Source organism: Octopus bimaculoides, chromosome 13, assembly GCF_046866305.1.
Source record: "Octopus bimaculoides isolate indiv1 chromosome 13, ASM4686630v1, whole genome shotgun sequence".
Classification (NCBI taxonomy): domain Eukaryota; kingdom Metazoa; phylum Mollusca; class Cephalopoda; order Octopoda; family Octopodidae; genus Octopus; species Octopus bimaculoides.
In genome coordinates, this window is record NC_142940.1 from 37,384,469 (window position 1) to 37,407,574 (window position 23,106).

Consider the following 23,106-nt stretch of genomic DNA (forward strand, 5'->3'; position numbering starts at 1 on the left):
AGCAACTACCTTTTCAACACAATGGGTCTGTGTATATCTATATAACAAAATACGGTGATATCTGTCACAGTATCAAATGTATAGTGATAGATACATAGCATGTATTTGCAGACAGGCATTCATGTGTATTTGTGAATATACACATATATATCAGCATATATATATATATATATATATATATATATATATATATATATAAGGATAAGATCGATATTTAAAATATTGATCCTATCCAAGTGGTCAGCATGGGAATAAAAACCATCAAAGGTAATAATTATTTAAAATTATAATACAGGGTATCAAGAGATACCACCACGCTGAAAAAATAGCAGTTGACTGCTATTTTTTCAGCGTGGTGGTATCTCTCGATACCCTGTATTATAATTTATATATATATATATATATATATATATATATATAAGCACATACATATATACATACACACACAAACAAATACACATGTACATCTGTATATACATCAATACAACCTGATACAGACATTTATGTATATTCACAAGTTTATTATTTTACTGGTTTTAATCATTGTACTGGTGGAGGAACATGGCCTAGTGGTAAGAGCGGTGGACTCATGGTTGAGGGATCACGGGTTTGGATCTCAGACTGGGTGATGTGCATGTTTATGCACGAAACACTTAAGCTTCATGCGACTTCAGCAGAAGGTAATGGCGGACTTCTGCTGACTCTTTTGCTACAACTTTCTCTCACTCTTTCCTCCTGCATCAAGCAGTTCACCTGTGAGGGACCAGCATCCCGTTCAGGTGGGGAACCTATACCAGTTGTCAAGCAGTGATAGGAGGACAAGCACAAACACAAAGACACACACTCTAGATATATACAAACATATATATACAACAGGCTTTTTTCAGTTTCTGTCTATCAAAACTAATCACAAGGCTTTGGTTGGCCCAAGGCTATAGTAGAAGACACTTGCCCAAGGCGCCACGCAATCTGGAACCATGTGGCTGGGAAAGAAGCTTCCTAAAGCCATGCCTGCACCTGTATACATATATATATATATATATATATATATATATATGAGAGAGAAAAGTTGGACTTAAGAAGCATCAGAGGTGGTGTGCAAGAGAGACGACTGCGCTGGAATGGTCATGTGTTGTGAATGGATGAGGACAGCTGTGTGAAAAAGTGTCACATCGTAGCAGTTGAGGGAACCTGTGGAAGAGGTAGACCCATGAAGACCTGGGATGAGTTGGTGAAGCACAACCTTCGAACACTGGGCTTCACCAAGGCAATGACTATTGACTGAGACCTTTGGAGATATGCTGTGCTTAAGAAGACCCGACTTGCAAGTGAGACCATAACCCGTGATGTATAACCAGCCCACTTATGAGTACCCTTCATTCATTGGACAATAAACTTTGCTTGCGAAGACCTATTGAGGCAAGTGAAATCAAAATCGGTGACGTGGCTGATGATAGTACCGCCTGATTGGCACTCGTGCCAGTGGAACATTAAAAGCACCATTCAAGCATGATTGTTGCCAGTGTTGCCTTACTGGCACTTGTGCTGGTGGAATGTGAAAAACAACATTCGAGTGTGGTCGTTGCTAGTGCTGCTGGACTGGCTCCCGTGCAGGTGGCACGCAAAAGAACCCACTACACTCTCGGGGTGGTTGGCATTAGGAAGGGCATCCAGCTGCAGAAACTTTGCCAGATCAGATTGGAGCCTAGTGCAGCCTTCTGGCTTGCCAGTCCTCAGTGAAACCGTCTAACCCATGCCAGCATGGAAAGCAGACACTAAACGACAATGATGATGATATATATATATATATATATACATAAACTTATCTAATAATTAAAAATACTCAAAGTGACATGTGTGACTTAAAGTACTTTAAGTAGTTGTGTCTTCAATTACTGAGGATCAAATTTATAAAAGACAAGACTGGCAATTACAGAGAAGTTCCAACCAGGAACATCAAAACAGTTGGTTAGAACTTGTTGAGAACTTACAGCTGTAGTCAACAGCTATCAGATAAAATTACTGGATATCCTGTCAGATTTCAAAACCATCATTTTAAAAATATTTATGACATCAGTAAAGACAAGTAGGAAATAGTCAGAATTTCTGTACCATACTCATCTCTTACTGATTTCGATCTTTGGACTGTGGCCATGCATGGGCACTGCCTCGAAGGATTTCATTGAACAAACTGGCCTCAACACTAATTTTCAAGCCTTGTACTAATTTTATTGGTTCCTCTTGCTGAACCACTAAGTAATGGAGACAAAGAAACCAACACTGGCTGTCAAGCAATGGTGGAGGATGAACACACACACACAACAGGCTTTTTCAATCTCCATGTACCAAGTTCAGTCACAAGGCTTTGGTCAGTCCACAGCTATAATGGAAGACACTTGCCCAAGGTGCCATGTAGTGGGACTATCTATGCCCAGGTCCACATGTTTAGGAAGCAAGTCTCTTACCAAAGAGCCACACCTGCACCTTGAGAAAGATGCCAAAATCAAGCACTTACGTAAGTCTTCAAGGTAAAGAGACGAGAAAACCAGGATCCTTTCCAAAGATCTGAGCCCTAAAAGATATCTAAAAATCATGATCATCATCACTTAACATCCACCTTCCATACTGGCATGGGTTTCAAATTTTGGCACAAGGCCAGCAATTTCAGGACAGGAAGTAAGTCAATTAGATCAACCTCAGTGCCCAATTGGTACTTAATTGACTGACCTCAAAAAGGTGAAAGGCAAAGTCGACCTCAGCAGAATTTGAACTCAGAAAGTAAAGACAGATGAAATACTAAGCATTTTGCCCAGTAGGCTAACAATTCTGCCAGTTTGCTGCCTTAAGATATTTAAAAGAAACAATAATAATAATAAATGTTAGCTGTATATGTGTTCTTCAAATTACTAAAGGGTATAAATTCTCAAAAGGGAAACTTATTTAAATTTCTAAGTTATAGTCTCATACCACGTCAGAGCTGATCAAACAGAATTATAATCCAAGTTGCCGCAGTTATAACTATCCTAGTTTACAGTTTAACTGGAACTACAGGGTGTCCCAAAAAGATGTACTCACTCTTTGACTTCCCAGTACTTCTGTATTTTGTGTTCAAGTAGATGTTTATTGAAAAATATACAATCCTAAAAAATTAAATTAAATTCGGGAAAATAAATTGTCGTAAAAACGATTATTTATTGTCATTTAGAATAATTTAATGTTCTCTCTCATTCCTGCATGTTCACAAATGTTCAAACTGCCTTCCTTCATTTTCCAAACAAAGCTGATAACGTCCAACAATGGATTCGACAACATTCCCAAACATTTCATTTGGAACTGCAAGACATTGTATTCGAATTTCATTTTTCAAATCATCAATTGTCACTGGTTTTACAGCATAAACCTTATCTTTGAGATGTCTCCATAAAAAAAAAATCCATTGGCGTGAGGTCTGGGGAACATGCAGGAAATTCAATGCTACCTCTCCTCGCAATCCATTTGTTTGGACTTGTTGCATCGAAGTAAGCCCATACATCACAAAAAACAATACATTAGTAATCATCTGTCAAAGAGTGAGTTCATCTTTTTTGGACACCCTGCATATAATCTAATGTTTACTTTTTTTTTTATTTTGCTGATTGAGATTTTGGCTGCTATTTCTAGCAAGTTGAACGACTCCATAGAGGCTCTTACATTGGATTTAGAAAAAAGTCTAGCTGAGGCACAGGTGTGGCTGTGTGGTAAGAAGTTTGCTTCCCAACTACATCATTCTGGGTTCAGACCCAGTGCATGGCACCTTGGGCAAGTGTCTTCTACTATAGCCTTGGGCTGACCAAAACCTTGTAAGAGGATTTGATAGACGGAAACTGACAGAACCCCGTCATGTATATGTATGTATGTATCTCTCTCTCTCTCTCTCTCTCTCTCTCTCTCTCTCTCTCTCTCTCTCTCTCTCTCTCTCTCTCTCTCTCTCTCTATATATATATATATATATATATATATATATTTTTATATATATATATATGTATACATACATATATATATGTGTGTATGCATGTGTGTATTTGTTCCCCCACCACCACTTGCTGGTATGTTTACATCCCTATCACTTAGCAGTTTGGCAAAAGAGATCAAGAGAATAAGTACCAGGCCTTACAAAAAAAATTAACGAGTACTAGAGTCGACAAGTTTGACTAAAAGTTTTCAAGGTGGTGCTCCAGCGCAGCCACAGTCCAATGACTGAAACGAGTAAAAGATAAAAGAAAGATGAAACCAGATACCTTCTTTGAGCGTGCATATATTATAGGCACAAGCATGGCTGTGTGGTTAGGAATCTCACTTTGCAACCATGTGGTTTCAGGTTCAGTCCCACCACATAGCACTTTAGCTAAGTGTCTTCTACTATAGCCCCACGCCAACCAATGCTTTGTGGGTGAATTTGGTAGACGGAAACTGTGGAAGCTTGACACACACACTCATACTGTAAAAACTCATGTAATTTGCGCAGGTGATTTTCAAGATAAAATTTGTTAAAAAAAGCTTCTACTCAAACAAAATTCATACCTAAATGTTTTCAGAATTGCTGATATGGCCAGGGGGAAAAGGTTTTCAATTTAATTGTATTTAGCATAATTTCACTTACTTATGATTAGATTTTATTAAATTTTCACTAAATAAAAATAATTTCTGTTTAACAGGTATCACATTGAAAGCTATTAAATTATGAAGTGTTTGTGTTGTTTATCATAAACTTTATTTCACATTTCTTGCCCACAAGAGATTATGTCCAATCTTTAGCATACTGCTGCATGTTTTCTCAAATCAGGATTACAGGAAAAGTTGTTGATAAGAATTACCAACAAAAACAAGGCTGATAAATACGCACAGGTATTGCAAATTAAGTTTAATTACCAATAAACATCAGCTTGGATGACACTTTACTCAACTGACAGAGGAAGGTGACCGATCAATCTGATTATGTAAACAAAATTCTTTTCCACCTATTCTTGTCAGAACCTTTGATACAGAGTACTGGAATTTTAATCCCTTTCACACTTATAAAATGTCAAGCAAACTTTAAAATTTGTCATTACCATTATTGTCAGTATGAGCAGAACTTATGAATCGTTTACTGCGAAGGAGAAATTAAATATGTGCTCCATTGCGATAGGTAGAAACTCCAAGCAATGTAGAATATGGCCCGGACCATGTTTACCAGCATGAATGTCAGACTTCAAGAACTAGTTAATCATTTAATGGCCTTAGTAAATTTATACAGAAAAAGTAAGCATTATACCGTCCAGCATAAATAAAAGTCAACTTCATTATACATATTTAAGCCATTATTTTTTCTGTAAAAACCTATTCTGACATTAAATGAGTCAACTTCTGGTATGAATTTTTGTATGTCTTTTTTCAACAAAAGAAATTCTGGAAACAATCTACTCATGTAATTTACACACACCCAAAAGTTAATTTTTATTTTTGTGAAAAAGTGCATAAATTACATGGCTTTTTGTGGTGTATATATATATATATATATATATATATATATATATATATATATATATATATAACAAAATACAGAGAAAATCACATCTTTATTGTAGGAGTCACCTTATAAAGCTGACAGTTGTTTCTATTGTATTAATGTGTATGTGTGTTACTTTCCCAATCCCATTACTTGACAATTGGTGTTGGTTTGTTTACATCCAAGTAACTTAGTAGTCAGTTCACCAAAAGAGACTGATAGAATAGACTTAAAAAATAAGAACTGGGCTCAATCTGTTCAACTTAAACTCTTCAAGGAAGCGACCCAGCATGGCCAAAGTACAATGACTGACACAAGTAAAAAGTTTAAAGGAACCACTCCTGTGTGATCTTGAACCAGCAACACTTTAATTTACTAGTAGTAGTAGTATTACTACTACTACGTTTTCTATTGCATGATGACCTTAAACTAATAAAACTGATTTAGGTAAACAGCAATTTAACATAACAGTTTAATGAGCCAATGAGAGAGAATGTCTACATGGTTACTCCAACTACTAGAAATAGCAGCTAAAACCTCTCTGAAATCATTCATACTCTGTCTTAATACATTTTGACACCAGCCCATGTGTGTGTGTGTTTATATATATTTTTTTATACCAAAGATTTGGCAAAAGAATATAGTATCTGTTAACAATCTTAGCAAAATACTCACATGAATAAACATATATATAGGATGTCCATAAATTACAGACGTCACTAAATATATTCCCAATGGTTGTTATATTTGTTTGATAACATAAGTTAGATAGGATGATGCCTATATTACATTAACCAATAATATATTGTGCATGTATAGTAATATTACTATCATGAAATTAGCATTAGCTTGTCTCACTCTTCCTCACGGAACTCCTAGGAACCTTTGGGTTCCAGGGAACCCCTGTTGAGAAATGCTGGAGTAAAGGGTAAAGACCCCCTTCAGTCATGAATGACCATGAAATTGCACCTAGGAAGTTCCCCTCTAAGATACAAGTCCGAGCAAATTTGTTTATGGAACACCAGCAGTCGTCCTTATATACCAGCTTCTCCTCTCCACGCCACTGATGGGAACGGTAAATGCCAATACAGCTTGGCACCAGTGACATCATAACTCATTTCTACAGCTGAGTGAACTGGAGTAACATGAAAACATGAAATAAAGTGTCTGCTCAAGAACACAACACAGTCCAGGAATCGAACTCACTACCTCATGATTTGTGAGCCAGATGCTCTAACCACTGAGCCATGCACCTTCATTTCAACAGGAATATGATAAAAGGATAAAAGAAAAAAAGGTCATGCTAGGCAACATAGTTGTGGATAAATAAGATGGGATAATTACAGAAGAAACACCTTTAATCATTTATCTACTCAATGAGGACAGACCTAAGACTGAATAACAATAACAGCAGCAGCCTGCCATTTTTATGGTATTTCTCAAAGATAACAATTGAAAGAAAATAGAACAAAATGTAATGAAATCGCCATTAAAAAGATGGTTGCTGAAAATAATTTTAGATACACAATTGTTTATAGTTTACATGTATTTTCGAAGAGCATTAGTAATAAATTGGTGATAATATCATTAATTCTAGGCATAAAGCCAGTTTTTGTAAATAGAACAGTACAATTGATTAGACTAATCCTACACGTTGCTGCTAATAATTGGCACTGAAAGCTGGTGCAAGTATATCAACTAATTAATTATAGATAGCACTGAAACAGAGATAGGATAAAACCTTTTTGCTAGTTTCATATCATCTTAAAGCATACAGAAACAAAAAATAGGTGAATGTCAAGATTTAGAGTTTTTTGATGACTAGAAACTAAAACAAAATAAATAGAAAAAAAGATAAATCCTTTGTTATTAAGAGATTTGAAATGGTCAAGTTGATAAAGCACTTAATTTGGGGGTTATTTGTATTGACAGGTCACGAGTTCAACAACCAAAGCTAGCATTTTGTTGTGTTTATGCTGAATAAGTAATTCTATGTACCTTGAACCATTTAACGGAATGGTGAAGAAAAAATTTTTTCATTGGCTGGTAGCAGGGTAAAGCCTTCCTATTCAATTTAAATCAGATATACCCAGCTGCAATATTCTAGTATATATATTATGTTCAAACTGGCCAGATCAAGCCTCTCACACCTACCCTCCATTGTCATTCTAAAAATAAGCAACCAATCATCAAAGTTTCAAAGCTACGAGATAATGAATGATTAATATGCGTTACATTTGACAAGTTAATTAATCTGAATGCTAAAGGGTTAAGGAGCAATTTACCTTTCCTCAGCCATATCCAGCCCAAATATTCTACTTGTTTTATGTTCAAACTGACCAGATCCAGTATCTCATACCTATCCTACAATGTTATTCTAAAAATAGACTATCATATCTTCAAAATCTCTAAGCTACAAAATAATACATAATTAATTTTTTCAAATGTGAATAAATAAGAAATACATTTGACAGAGTAATCTGAATGCTTGTTAAAATTGTCAAAACTTGTTTTAACATTCACTTTTCCCTGCTTGCAATCGGTCAAATGGAGTTTATCAAGGCAGATTTTTTATGGCTGGATGCCCTTCCTGTCAGGACCCTCACTTGTTTCTAAAGCAAGGTTTATATTTCTTCCACGTGGTTTTGCAGAATATTGAAAATAAACGAAACTGCTTGCATGAGAGTGACAATAACACAATGTCAAGAAAAGGAAACACAAACACACACATTCAACAGGCTTCTTTCAGTTTCCATCTACCAAATCCATTAACAAAGCTTTGGTCAACCTGGGGCAGCAGTAGAGGATGCCTGCTGTAGGACTGAACCCGAAACTGGTGGGGAAGGGTTATGAAGCAAGCTGCTTAACCCCGCTCCACACACACACTATATTGGTTTCAAATTCTGGCACAAGGCCAGCAGTTTTGGAGGAGGGGCTAAGTCAATTACATCAACCTCAGTGCTCAAAAGGTACTTATTTTATCAACCCAGAAATGATGAAATGCAAAGACAACCTCATCAGAATTTAAACTCAGAACATAAAGACGGACAAAATACCATTAAGCATTTTTCCTGATGTGCTAATGATTCTACCAGCTCGCGTTATATATATATATATATATATCATCATTTAACGTCCGCTTTCCATGCTGGCATGGGTTGGACGGTTTGACTGAGGACTGGTGAAACCGGATGGCAACACCAGGCTCCAATCTGATCTGGCAGAGTTTCTACAGCTGGATGCCCTTCCTAACGCCAACCACTCCGAGAGTGTAGTGGGTGCTTTTACGTGCCACCAGCACGAGGGCCAGTCAAGCGGTACTGGCAACGGCCATGTTCAAATGGTGTTTTTACGTGTCACCTGCACAGGAGCCAGTCCAGTGGCACTGGCAATGCCCTCGCTCGAATGCTGTCTTTCATGTACCACCGGCACAAGTGCCAGTAAGGCGACGCTGGTAACGATCATGCTCGAATGGTGCTTTTTATGTGCTACTGGCACGGTGGCCAGTCAGCAGCCCTGGCAATGATCACGCTTGGATGGTGCTCTTAGTGCTCCACTAGCACGGATGCCAGTCATGTGGTGCTGTCATTGAATTTGATTTCGATTTCACTTGCCTCAACAGGTCTTCGCAAGCAGAGTTTAGTGTCCAATGAAAGAAAGGTATGCATAAGTGGGCTGGTTACACCACTGGCTAGGCCATGGGTTACGGTCTCACTTGGCTTGTCAGGTCTTCTCAAACACATCATATTTCCAAAGGTCTCGGTCACTAGTCATTGCCTCAGTGAGGCCTAATGTTTGAAGGTTGTGCTTCACCACCTCATCCCAGGTCTTCCTAACAGCAAACACTAACATAATACCCCTCTGACACCAACCAACTAGAGACCACCTTGGTTTCTATAATACAAAATCTCCTATTTCAAAATGTTAATATTTAATTGAAGTCCAACCATCATGTTTTCAATTAAGAAATGTTTATTATAAATAATGGCAGATCTGTCATTATTAATTTGATTTCTGGAATATAGGTGGCAGAAGAATTACAGCGTGATGTGCTGCTTGACTGGTCCCCCCTCTCTCTCTCTCTTTATATATATATATATATATATATATATATATATATATGATGATGATGATCTTTTCTCCCGCCATGCCTCTGTCTACCCCCTCCATCCTCTCTCTCTCTCTCTCTCTCTCGTAGTTTTTCCTTAAGGTCTTCAGGTTCTGGCTATATATAAATGAGAAATCCATTCTAAATTATCTCGCTGACATACTACGACGAAATCTCCAAGATGCAGATAAGATAGAGATTTTTATTTATTTACGGCCTCAAACATCTCATACCTTCGCGCTTTAGTTTGCCCTCTATTATTTATCTTGTTTCTCTCCATGAAATTCAATTGAATTCAGTTGTCTTAAATTCATACTTATTCATTTTCTAAGCTTCCTAAATTCATGCTACGTTATATTCTATTCACCTAGAATTCATTGCTCTTTTAAAAATTACGATTTATGCATTGTTGTCTCTCAAATATTTAAAATCTACAATTAAGAGCCCTATCTACTCGCTGACGGTAACCCGCCCTCCCACCCCCTCCACCGGAAGTTCATTCCTCTGTCATCCTGTCAACCTCGGCTGTCTCCCGGAACCCATCTAGTGGCCTTGGCCATCCTCTCCCCTACCTTTGGGTAGCGCATTAAGTTTGAGAAATGTTTGCAGGTTGTAGGTACTGTTTTGCTTATGAATTCTTCCAATTGCAAGTTTTCTTTTCAGATACACGACACTGCTTTTCCCCTTCCCAGGCTACAGGCCCACACCCCCAACACCCATACTGTTAGGATTGGCACTCTCAACGTCGGCACGCTGAAAGGTAGATCTGGTGAAATTGTTGAGATGCTTGAACGGAGACGCGTAGATATGTGCTGCATCCAGGAAGTAAGATGGAGAGGAGGTTCTGCGAGGTTCCTCACAGGCAAAGAACACAGGTACAAGATTTTCTGGGCAGGGAACACTGACGGGGTCGGGGGCGTAGGAATACTTCTAGCGGAGAAATGGGTGGATAAGGTAATCGAGGTCGTTAGAGTAAGTGCCAGAGTACTTAAGATCAGACTAGTGCTTCATCATAGATTAGCTACTGTCATCTCAGCCTATGCACCTCAACCGGGGCTACCAGATGGTCTGAAAGACCAATTCTATGACACCCTCTTGCAAACTACCTCGTCGACGAGTGACAGGGACCTTCTCTTTGTGGCTGGAGACTTCAACGGTCATGTCGGACGTCGTGCTGGAGGCTTCCATGGCATACATGGAGGCTATGGCTTCGGTTCCCGCAACGAGGAGGGAACCAGACTGCTGGAGTTCTGTGATGCAACCGATCTTATGGTCTGCAATACCAACTTCAGGAAACCTGCCAGTCACCTACCGCTCCGGCAGACACTCTAGCCAAATCGACTACATCCTCGCCAGAAATAGGGAAAGAGGGCGGCTTATAAATGCCAAAACCTACCCTGGCGAAGAATGTACCCCACAACATAGATTAGCAGTTAGCGACTTTGGGATCAAGGCAAAATGGGTGCCCAGAATTAGACAGGCTTGGAGGAGAAGGGTGTGGAAGCTTAAAGACCCTGCAAACGGACAGAGACTTAGAGACAAGTTACTTGAAGCATTTAACGAAATAGAAGGGGATATAGCATCATACAACGTGGAAGACAATTGGAGATTTCTGCGGGACAACCTGTTGAAAGCCACCGACCAGATTTGTGGGTGGTGTAAGGTCCCCTCCCGACCCAGAGTAACGTGGTGGTGGAACAAGGAGGTAGACAGGGCTATTAGACAAAAGAAACAGGCTTGGAAGGACTGGAAGAACGGTGGTAGCAGGGAATTGTACCAATGTGCCAGAAGGGAGGCTAGGCGACAGGTTTATTTAGCCAGAGGGGAAGCAGATAAGGAAAGATTTGCCAATGTTCTGCGCCGTGAGGACCAAAGACTCGAGGTATTTCGGGTTGCAAGACAGTGTAGGAGAGAGAATAGTGATGTTGTAGGAGAGAAATGTGTTCGCATGGATGATGGTACGCTTGCATTAAATGAGGATGCAAAGAAAGAGGTCTGGAGATGCCACTACGATAGATTGCTTAATAAAGAGAATGAATGGGAGAAAGAGAGCCTGCCGTATGTCGACCCAATAGAGGGACCAGCTATCCGAGTTGATAGTACCAGGGTAGATAAAGCAATTAAGAGTATGAAGACCGGGAAAGCCCCCGGCCCATCAGGAATCACTGCAGAGATGCTCTAAATATCTGGCAGTGTTGGCTATAGCCTAGTCACCCGTATTACGAACCAGGTGATACACGAAGGAGTCATACCCAATGACTGGTGTAGCAGCATCATAGTCAACTGCTACAAAGGTAAAGGTGACGCTTTAGATACAAATAATTACAGAGGCATCAAGCTGTTAGATCAGGTTATGAAAGTTACAGAGAGGGTCATAGCCCAACTAATTAGGGAGCGAATCAATTTAGATGAGATGCAGTTTGGGTTCGTGCCAGGTAAAAGCACTACTGATGCCTTATTTCTAGTGAGACAGTTGCAGGAGAAATACCTAGCTAAGGATAAACCTCTGTACCTGGCTTTCGTTGACATGGAGAAAGCCTTTGACAGGGTCCCCCGATCCCTTATCTGGTGGTCAATGAGGAAACTTGGGATAGAAGAATGGTTAGTGAGAGCTGTGCGAGCCATGTACAGAGATGCTGCCAGTAAGGTGAGGGTTGGAAATGAGTACAGCAATGAATTCCGGGTAGAGGTAGGGGTCCACCAAGGTTCCGTCCTCAGCCCCCTCTTGTTTACCATAGTCCTCCAGGCAATCATAGAGGAGTTCAAGACAGGTTGCCCCTGGGAGCTCCTCTATGCTGATGACCTTGCCCTAATTGCGGAGTCACTATCAGAACTAGAGGAGAAGTTTCAGGTGTGGAAGCAAGGTCTAGAATTGAAGGGCCTTAGAGTCAACCTAGATAAAACCAAAATCCTAATAAGTAGGAAGGTAGATAAAACACAAACCCCTTCAGGTAGATGGCCCTGCTCAGTATGTAGAAAAGGAGTAGGTAGTAACTCTATAAGATGTACCCGGTGCAAGCAATGGACACATAAGAGGTGCAGCAACATCAAAGGCAGGTTAACTAGCAAGTTAGTTTTTGTTTGTGGCAGATGTTCAGGTGCAATAAAGACTGCAAACAAACAGGAAACAACTTCTATCTCATTCCAGGGTGAAAAACTAGAGGTAGTCGATAGCTTCCGCTATCTGGGCGACCAAGTTAGTAGTGGGGGTGGGTGCGCTGAAAGTGTAGCTGCTAGAATAAGAATAGCCTGGGCAAAGTTTAGAGAGCTCTTACCCCTGCTGGCGACAAAGGGACTCTCACTCAGAGTAAAAGGCAGACTGTATGACGCATGCGTACGAACAACCATGCTACATGGCAGTGAAACATGGGCTGTAACTGCTGAGGACATACGTAAGCTCGCAAGGAATGAAGCCAGTATGCTCCGTTGGATGTGTAATGTCAATGTGAATACCCGTCAGAGTGTAAGTATCTTGAGAGAAAAGCTGAACATTAGAAGCATCAGTTGTGGCGTGCAAGAGAGATGATTGCGCTGGTATGGACATGGGGTGAGAATGGAGGAGGATAGCTGCGTGAAAAAGTGCCACACCCTAACAGTTGAGGGAACCCGTGGAAGAGGTAGGCCCAGGAAGACCTGGGCTGAGGTGGTGAGGCAAGACCTTCGTACATTGGGCCTCACCGAGGCGATGACTACTGACCGAGACCTTTGGAAATGTGCTGTGCGTGAGAAGACCCGGCAAGCCAAGTAAGATCGTTGCCAGTGCCCCTGGACTGGTTCTTGTGCGGGTGGCACATGAGATGCACCATTTTGAGCGTGGCCGTTGCCAGTACCGCCTGACTGGCTCCTGTAGGATTTTCGAGCGAGATCGTTGCCAGTGCCCCTGGACTGGCTTGTGCGGGTGGCACATAAAAGACACCATTTCGAGCGTGGCCGTTTTCGTGCGGGTGACACGTAAAAGCACCCACTACACTCTCTGAGTGGTTGGCGTTAGGAAGGGCATCCAGCTGTAGAAACTCTGCCAAATCAGACTGGAGCCTGGTGTTGCCATCCGGTTTCACCAGTCCTCAGTCAAATCGTCCAACCCATGCTAGCATGGAAAGCGGACGTTAAACGATGATGATGATGATGATGATGATATATATATATATATATATATATATATATATATATATTCTTTTCTTTTATTTGTTTCAGTCATTTGACTGCAGCCATGCTGGAGCACCGCCTTTAGACAAATCGACCCTAGGACATATTCTTTGTAAGCCTAATACTTACTCTATTAGACCCTTTTGCCAAACCGCTAAGTTACGGAGATGTAAACATGCCAACATCGGTTGTCAAGCGATGGTGGGGTACAAACACAGACACACACACATATACGATGGGCTTCTTTCAGTTTCCATCTACCAAATCGCTGCACAAGGCTTTGGTTGACCCAAGGCTATAGTAGAAGACACTTGCTCAAGGTGCCACACAGTGGGACTGAACCTGGAATCATGTGGTTGGTAAGCAAGCTACTTACCACACAGCCACTCCTGCGTCTCTATATATATACATATATAATATAGTTTGGAATTTATTCAATCCTAAAAGCTGGTTATTTATTATCAAAGTTAATTGAAAGTGGTAGACAATGTATGTAATTAGATATATGGTCATGAAAGGGTTAAAAATAGCACAATTAAGGCTGTTTGCCTCCATTGTGTTTAATACAGCTAAAATTAAATTTATTTGTTGCACTATTTCCACATCAACATGTTTAATCAATAGTCCTTTCCCTTTATGAACTTGTATTTCATATCTATTCCTCTACTTAACTTTACATTAAGAGTGAGATGTACAATTTCCTGTAATTCAGACTGTCCCATGGTCCCAGCAGACAAAAGGGAAAGGCATTACCCTGGAGGGTAGCAAGGGAGTTATGCTGCAACAGCTACTTTGACTCACAGAGCTCACACTCGCATATAGCCATCTCCATTCCAAAAGCAGTGAGCAGGGATATGGTCTGGGGACTGAGAACACCAGAGGTCTTCACTGCCACAGGTTCAACCATAAACCTGTCAGAGGGCAACCGATACTTTGCCAGTTTGCTTTTCTCAGCCTGATGGGCAGCAGAACCTGGGCTGGTAGCTGAACATATCAAATTTCCATTGGAGAAGGTGTCACAGCATGTGAAATCCCAAATGAAAGGCCTACTGCCACGGAATGGGAAAATTGCCATACCATAAGGTCTTTTACTGTCCCTTCAGTCTAGATCTGATTGCTTGAGCAGGAAAGGGAAGCCTGTGCTGACTAGGCCATGCTTTATGATCTTGTTATGGGCTGCATGGCATGGAAGGTGACTAGCACTATGATGGCATAACAGTGAGTGGAGGCCAAAAAAAATCCACAGTGGATCTGTAGTGGCATTCATGAGGCTCACAGATCTGGAGGACATGCCTCGGGGAAATACTGATGTGCACACAGTGGCTATCAAGCCAGTTGTGAATGATGGCACTGTATTGAGCCAGGTCCTGCTGTGAGACTCAGCTAAAAATTAGGCATTGGTTATGTTTCAAATTCCATAACTGATTGATATTTTATAAACTAAAAATATACAATATTAAAACTGATGTCAAGAAATTTGATTCAACATGCACATGACTCATCATTTAATGTCTATGTTCCATGCTGGCATGGGTTGGACTGTTTGACAGGTTCCAACAGGGCTGAAAACTGTACTATACTTGGCATGATTTCTATGACTGGATGACCTTCTTAATGCCAACCACTTGAGTGCTTTTTCATGGCACCAGCATTAGTGAGGTCGTTATGTAGCCTGCAAGACTTGAAGATCCCATTTCAATAAATTGGATTACGACATGGAGTTTAAAGGGAAGGGTCCAGAACAAAAAAAAAAAAAAAAAATGAGTAGTACCTGTGTTTCAAAGAGCCAACCTTGTCACATTCTGTGTCACACCGAATCACTCTGGGAACTATACGACGGGAACACATATTTGTGGAATGCTCAGCCACCTCCACATTAATTTCACGATCAGGTTGTTCCATTGATCAGATCAGCTGCAGCCCTCATCATCGTAACTGATGGGGTGCCAGTCTAGTCAACTTGTTTTGTTACTAAGGGCATTAATTTGCAGCCCTTAGCTAACCCATAACTGTTTTCCAAGTAAAGAATTCTCTTTTATATCACTTGCCTTTGAAAGTGCAAAGCTACAAGGCAATTTGTTAACCTGGAATGTCTTTTGGTGTTAAGGTACAAAATGAGTATAAGAGAGAATGCTTCTAGTGGATCAGGGGAGAGAAGGAAAGGGTTGGTAATTTCGTAAGATTGTGAGAAGATAATAACAGATGGTTAGAGATGGGAGTAGAAGTGAACAAAATGAGTAAACAAAGGTGATGGGAAATATCAGTATGGGGGTGGGTGGGAGAGATAAAACTGGCTCAGAAAGGAGGAGAGATCAGAAAGTAGGATGACAATATACAAATATATATATATTGGTTTAAAATTTTGGCACAAGGTAGGCAATTTTAGGGGAGAGGTAAGTTGATTACATCAACCCCAGTGTTCAACTGGTACTTATTTTATTGACCCCTGAATGGATGAAAAGCAAAGTCAGCTGCCCCGGAAGATGGATATATATATTTTGAAGTGTAGATATGCTGTTCAAAACATTTCAATTTATGCTCAAGCAATCATTCTGGATTTGACATTCCCACTATCCATTGGATGTCTTAAAACTTATATTATTCTATTTTATAATTTGAACTAGCTTAAAAGCTGTACACTGGGCAGACGTTTCAGCTGGTTCCTGCAGAGTGCTAATTGGGCGTGTGACCCAAGACTAATGAAAACAATAATAAAGCATTTATTGGTCCCCTACCAATAAGGTATTACTTTAAATTCAGTTTAAATGAAGAACTTGTACGTTCACAAATTTTTAGAATTCTTTTAAAATTTGAATTTTCAGCTGTTAGCCTCTAACAAATTCTCATCCAGACTTGATCCCAATACTGGATGTTCAAGAATCAAATGAAGGGCAAATTTTCAATTCCAGGATCATCTTGATTACAAAAAGGTATAATAAAACTATGTAGAGCAAATTTAGACTGAGATACAGGGGTACAAAACAGACAGACAGATACAATTTTGTGTTTATTATTATAGACAGATATAAGATAGGTTTCAAATATCAACAATATATTCTAGTTTAGATCTGATATAAGTTTTGTACAAATGAAGTAAGAATTTTTGTTTTTTATTTCAGAACATTTTGAAAAGTATTGTGATCAGAAAAAAAACAAATCAGTTGTGGTGTGCAAGAGAGACGATTGCGCTGGTATGGACATGTGGTGAGAATGGACGAGGATAGCTGCGTGAAAAAGTGCCACACCCTAACAGTTGAAGGAACCCGTGGAAGAGGTAGGCCCAGGAAGACCTGGGCTGAGGTGGTGAGGCAAGACCTTCGAACATTGGGCCTCACCGAGGCGATGACTTCTGACCGAGACCTTTGGAAATGTGCTGTGCGTGAGAAGACCCAGCAAGCCAAGTGAGACCTAAATCCAAGGCCTCTGCCAGGGGTGTAGCCAGCCCACTTATGCATACCTTTCCTACATTGGACACTAAACTCCGCTTGCGAAGATTTGTTGAGGCAAGTGAAATCAAACTAAATTCGACGACTGGCACCCGTGCCAACGTCGTCTCCTTCATTGGACACGAAACTCAGCTTGCGAAGACTTATTGGGGCAAGCGAAAGTGAAATCGGGATAGCACCTGTGCCCAGCGTCGCCTTTCTGGCACTTGTGCCCCTGACATGTGTAAGGATTTTCGAGTGAGATCGTTGCCAGTGCCCGTGGACTGGCTCTTGTGCGGGTGGCACATAAAATACACCATTTTGAGCGTGGCCGTTGCCAGTACCGCCTGACTGGCCTTCGTGCAGGTGACACATAAAAGCACCCACTACACTCTCTGAGTGGTTGGCGTTAGGAAGGACATCCAGCTGTAGAAACTCTGCCAAATCAGATTGGAGCCTGGTGTTGCCATCCGGTTTCACCAGTCCTCAGTCAAATCGTTCAACCCATGCTAGCATGGAAAGCGGACATTAAACGATGATGATGATGATGATGATTGATGTAACATGACTGGATTTTTATTGTTCTTTATATCATTAAGTATTTTCATTAAATTTCTTTTAATAATTCTTATTAAAAGCCAAGAACGACACAAAAGAATGAAGGAATTGCTTTTAAATGAGTATTTTGTCTCATACTTTTAATTTTATTTTAGTAAGTTATATAATAGAAGTTAATAAGTTATCAATGATTCCATGAAGGGGGTCAATGATATAAGTTTACTAACACCAAACGTAAAGGAATGAAAATCAATCCCAAATAAGCATTTAAACCACAGTTCTTATTTCTGTTAACTGTTATGACATTGGCAATAGACCAAAACTGATCCATACATACACCATTACTGTTAAAACTCAACAGAGGTTTAACAAGAGACAAATCAAAAACAAAACCTGGAGGCAATCATCATCACCTGGTCGAGCTTGTTTGGATATTTTTAACTTGCACACACTATCCATTAGTCAGTCTTGCATTAGTTGAGGGAGGTCTTTGGGGAGGCATCCAGTGTCTCTGGTGAGTTGAGCTACATATGCTGTGCTCAGGCGACCTGCTCAAGTACAGGCATGCTTTGACATCCACTGCAGTAGATCATTTGCCAGCAATGTCCTACAAACCAATAACTGAGTAGATTAATCACTTTACAGAATTAATTCCTGACAAACAGTCCAGAGTCTATATTTTTGCATCTCCAAAGTAATCCATCATTTAATGTCCACTTTCCTGTGCTTGCATGGGTCAGACGGAATTTGTTGAGGCAGCTTCTCTATGGCTGGATTCCTTTCCTGTCACTAACGTCACTTATTTCCAAGTAAGGTAATATGTCCCCCCATGGCCAGACATGTTTTGCATGTCAGACTGGAAATGAACATCATTGTTTGTATAATGGAGATACTTGTTTACAACAATCACACAACGTCAAGAGTACTTGCACACACAATATATATCGTTGTTGTTTAACATTCGCTTTCCATGCTAGCATGGGTTGGACGATTTGACTGAGGACTGGTGAAACCAGATGGCTACACCAGGCTCCAATCTGATTTGGCAGAGTTTCTACAGCTGGATGCCCTTCCTAACGCCAATATATATACATATACACACACACACACACATTACATACATGACAGGCTTCTTTCATTTTCCACAAGGCTTTGATCAACCAGAGCTTTAGTAGTCCTACAGTAAAAGACACATGCCCAAACTGAATCTACTATCTATAAAATCCCTTATATCATTTTATAGCTTATATTCTACCTATCTACTAGAAAGCCAAGTCCTCAATTGAGTTTGAAGTTTACAAGTACAATGAAAAAAATGAAAACTCTATGGCTATCAAACTATATCCAACTTTATAAAAGTTAATATTCTTTCCTTCGGAAATCACTAAAACTGATATAAATGGTTGAAGAAATAATATAAATAAAAGAATGAGTCATCTACAATGTTTCGAGTCATCTACAATGTTTCAAGTCATCCTACAATTAATTAGTGTATTTATTCATGTATAAGTCACACTATTTTATACTTGATTTTAACTGGAAAAAAACTGGAGTGTGACTTATACAGGAGGCAAAACTAAAACTATGAAGGGGAAGAGATTGGGCATATCTACACAAGTACGCCCCGTCCCGACTTTGTTTCCTCATAACTTTCAGAGAAATGGATAGTTTTTAGTGATTTTTTTTACAAATAACTTTCAGGTAGTGTAGATTACCATTATATTAGAACACAAATAAAATCGTAGGGGATGCATACATATATCTCAATTTTCGAAATTTCATGTTTATAGATATATGCCATGCCTGTCTGTACGTATATGTGCAAGCCCACCATTTTTTTTTTTTTTTTACATTAAATTCCGATATAATCGTAATCTTCAGCATCTGAAAGGTATTCATAGGAAATTTCATAAAAAGATACCTATTTTCCTTATAGTTATAAGGAAACAAGGCACGAAAGTGTGAATTTTCCGAAATTCATCTCCCCACTCTTGGAAAAAATTTTCACAACAAATTCCGATGTAATCGGAAATACATCATCTGAAGCGGATTTGTAGAAAATTTCATTCAAAAATATCCATTTCTCTGGAAGTTATGAGGAAGCAAAGTCGGTAGAGGAGGGCACACTTGCTTAGGTATGCCAAAATTCGTACAAAGAGTTAACACTAAATTAGGGGTGCGACATATATACAAATACGATTATTTTGCAAATTATAAATGCAACGGTAAAAATTCGTTTTAACAGAGAGGCACACAAGGAAGATAAAAATGCAGTAAATCACACTTTTATATATTTTTTTTTATGATTAACACAAATGGGGAAGACAAAAGCTGGAGAAACCTGTTTACTGAATACACAGGTAGAAATAAAAGCTACAAACATTTAGTATATACACACACACACACATATATATATTTCGTTTTGGGATTTAGTTTGCAAAATTCTTTATGTGAGTTCGTGTGTTGAAGCATATTCTGTTGTGTCCAGGGAGAGTCATTCTCTTTTAGTGCCTTATTTAAATACACACCGGTAAAATTTCCACTCATTTACTTATCTAGTGGAAATTTTACCGGTGAGTGTGTGTGTTAAATTATAAGGCACTAAAAGAGAATGACTCTCCCCGGACACAACAGAATATGCTTCAACACACCAACTCACATAAAGAATTTTGCAAACTAAATCCCAAAACGAAATATATATGTGTAGATAGATAGATAGATAGATATGCTAAGAGATACAAATATTATATCTATATAAAATTCATTAACAGATAAAACAACCAGTCAACTGTATTCTAAATTATATATATATAAAACATCTATTAAATTTGGTGAGAATAATTCATGCTGACAAAAAGTAAGGAAATACTGTTATTGCAAAGTACTTTAAGTGAAAAGCGATAAAACATTGAAATGAGTACAATGGTTATAAATACACACACACGTGTATCTATCTATCTACCTATATAGATTCATATAGTGTATATGCACACACACAACTATATATACATATATATACATACACACTCCCTACTAACGCGGATAATACGTACTTAAGTGCAACAGGAGCGATCGCTCGTTAACAGAAGTAGGGGAGTCGGACGACATAATTTGTCAAATTTTCAAAAATAGTATAAAATTTTAGTCAATATCAAAACAATATTATATAAAAAAACAAAACACGAGAACAGCCAACACTACCAACACCAAATATTATTACACGGGGGTAGTTCAAGATGTGAGAAATAACAGTATATTCTCTCTCAAATGTGCACTCTACCGTCTCGAAAGGGGGACACATTGGGACGTGTAGTTCAAGATATACAATGTCCGAAACAAGGATGGGATGGATGGTGGTAACTGGAAGGCCTTTGACCATAAGTCTATTTGATCACGCCTGACCTGTCCAACAACAACAATAAAAAGATGTTTGTCAGAATGAGAAAGTAAATTTTTTTACTGCTGTTTCTAGCAAGTGGAGCAACTTAGTGGCAATTTCGTTCACTCGTGGTGGCGGTGTGATGGTAGTAGTTTAGTCCCAGGTCGTTTCCTGACAGAGCAGGACCTATGTATAACTAATGATATCTTTGTTGTTTAGCTCCAGACCGAATCGAGTAGACATAGAATCAAAAGCGTTCCATCCGTGATCGTTCAGTTTTTTGGGTTTTTTTATAGCACAGACAGCTTGTTTCTAGGTATCCTTCTTCAATTAAGACAGTACTAGGTTAAGGAAAATATGACTGTTTTTTCTAGCAGCTCGTGTGACCACGTAGAGGCTTCTTCCTTGATCAGTAAATGTACATTTCTTTTTCCGTAAGTTTTTCTACCTTGAATCATTCTAACTTTAATGTCAAAACGATAAATTTTTAAAATTTGAGCAGGCTGTTATTATTACGTTTAAGGAGATAAAAAAAAATTATATTTATAAACACGCGCACACTCATTTCTTATATAAAGCCTGATATATTGCAAGTGATTTAAAAAAATGATATTACGCGATGTTCATGTCTACAAGATGCCTTAGTAAGTGATAATATACTCAAATTATTCACAAGTATGATGTTTTGGCTTTCATTTAATTATTATTTCCCGTAGGTTATTATTATTATTATTTTAGACTTACACGGGAGAAGAGAAAATGAGTTTGTGTGATGTTCATGCTTTCTTTCAGAGGACATTGTTAGTAACTTGATATAGTTTGCTTCATTTAACTTTTGTTTATGAGCGATAATTTGCTCAAATAATAATAATAGTTTCATTTAAAAGGATCGACAAAAAGCATGAACTGAAATTACAAAGCAAGCTTTTTTTTTATTAAATAACATAACGTACAACAACCGACTCTCGTTTGGCGTCTAAGCACATATATATATATAAAGATAGATAGATATAAATATATACCTGTATATACAATAACCGTTATAACTTTTAACGTTAAAAACGCAAATATAGAATGTTAGAAATTATTGGAGTATTATTGTAGATGATAAATATAAAATTACCAGTCAATAATAGATTACTTACAATTCTATTTTCCCATTTTTTTCCCAATTTTTGCAGGCCTCCACGGTAACTCGGATGGCAGCCATTCTACTTGGGAGCAGAAATGGTTTAGACACCGGAAGAGGAAGTGACGTCACAGCTTGCCGCTCTATTTCTGACCAACGTGGGACCCATTTTAATTTTTTATTTTGTATGTCTGAGCAATTTGAATTGTTTGCAATTTCATAATATTGCTCTTATAAATTTGCCGGTCGAGACCAACACGTAAACATCTACATGGTTCTTCAATCTGGTAGAAGTAGCAGCCAAATTTCCATCAAGTGACACCTACCTTACTGTTTCAAAAGCAATAACGACAGAATACATTGGAATAACTTAGTTATTCTCAGTTGAACAATTCAAGTTTGGGGAATGATGATTTCGGAAAGTCTTTGATAATGATCTCATAGTCCTGCTTGATCGGTGCTGATCAATAGCTAAAGAATAAAAAAGAATTCCTGATTACTTTTCAGTTAATAGGGTTTAATGTTATATATATGTGGGGGTTGGGTATATAGGAAAGTGGGTTATTGCAGCTCAGCGGGCTGCGTGTTCGAATCACGTCGGGTGTCACCAGTATAGGAAAGTTGGTTATACATCATTAGATGTATACCTGACTTTCCTATATAAAATTAGAAATATAACGGAACGCTAAACTCCAGACTATCAACTTAAACAACATTTATTCAGGTGGTAAATATATACATCTTTAGCTCTTGTTTGTTGTTACAGCTTCTGTGTGTGTGAGCATTGTTGATGTTGGACGTTTGGTATGTAGATGTAAGCGAGCTGTCGAGCGT

General features: G+C 38.9%; 1 protein-coding gene across 1 annotated transcript in view; it reads right to left on the reverse strand.

The window, feature by feature from the left end:
* The window catches only part of LOC106878851 (THO complex subunit 2), a 199,221-nt gene extending 176,840 nt beyond the window's left edge, over positions 1 to 22,381 (reverse strand). Inside the window, exon 1 of the mRNA XM_052972430.2 lies at positions 22,289 to 22,381. Coding sequence (XP_052828390.1) covers positions 22,289 to 22,353 — 65 coding nt within the window. The 5' untranslated portion in view covers positions 22,354 to 22,381. The remainder of the gene's footprint in view (positions 1 to 22,288) is intronic.
* Positions 22,382 to 23,106: the final 725 nt, after the last annotated feature.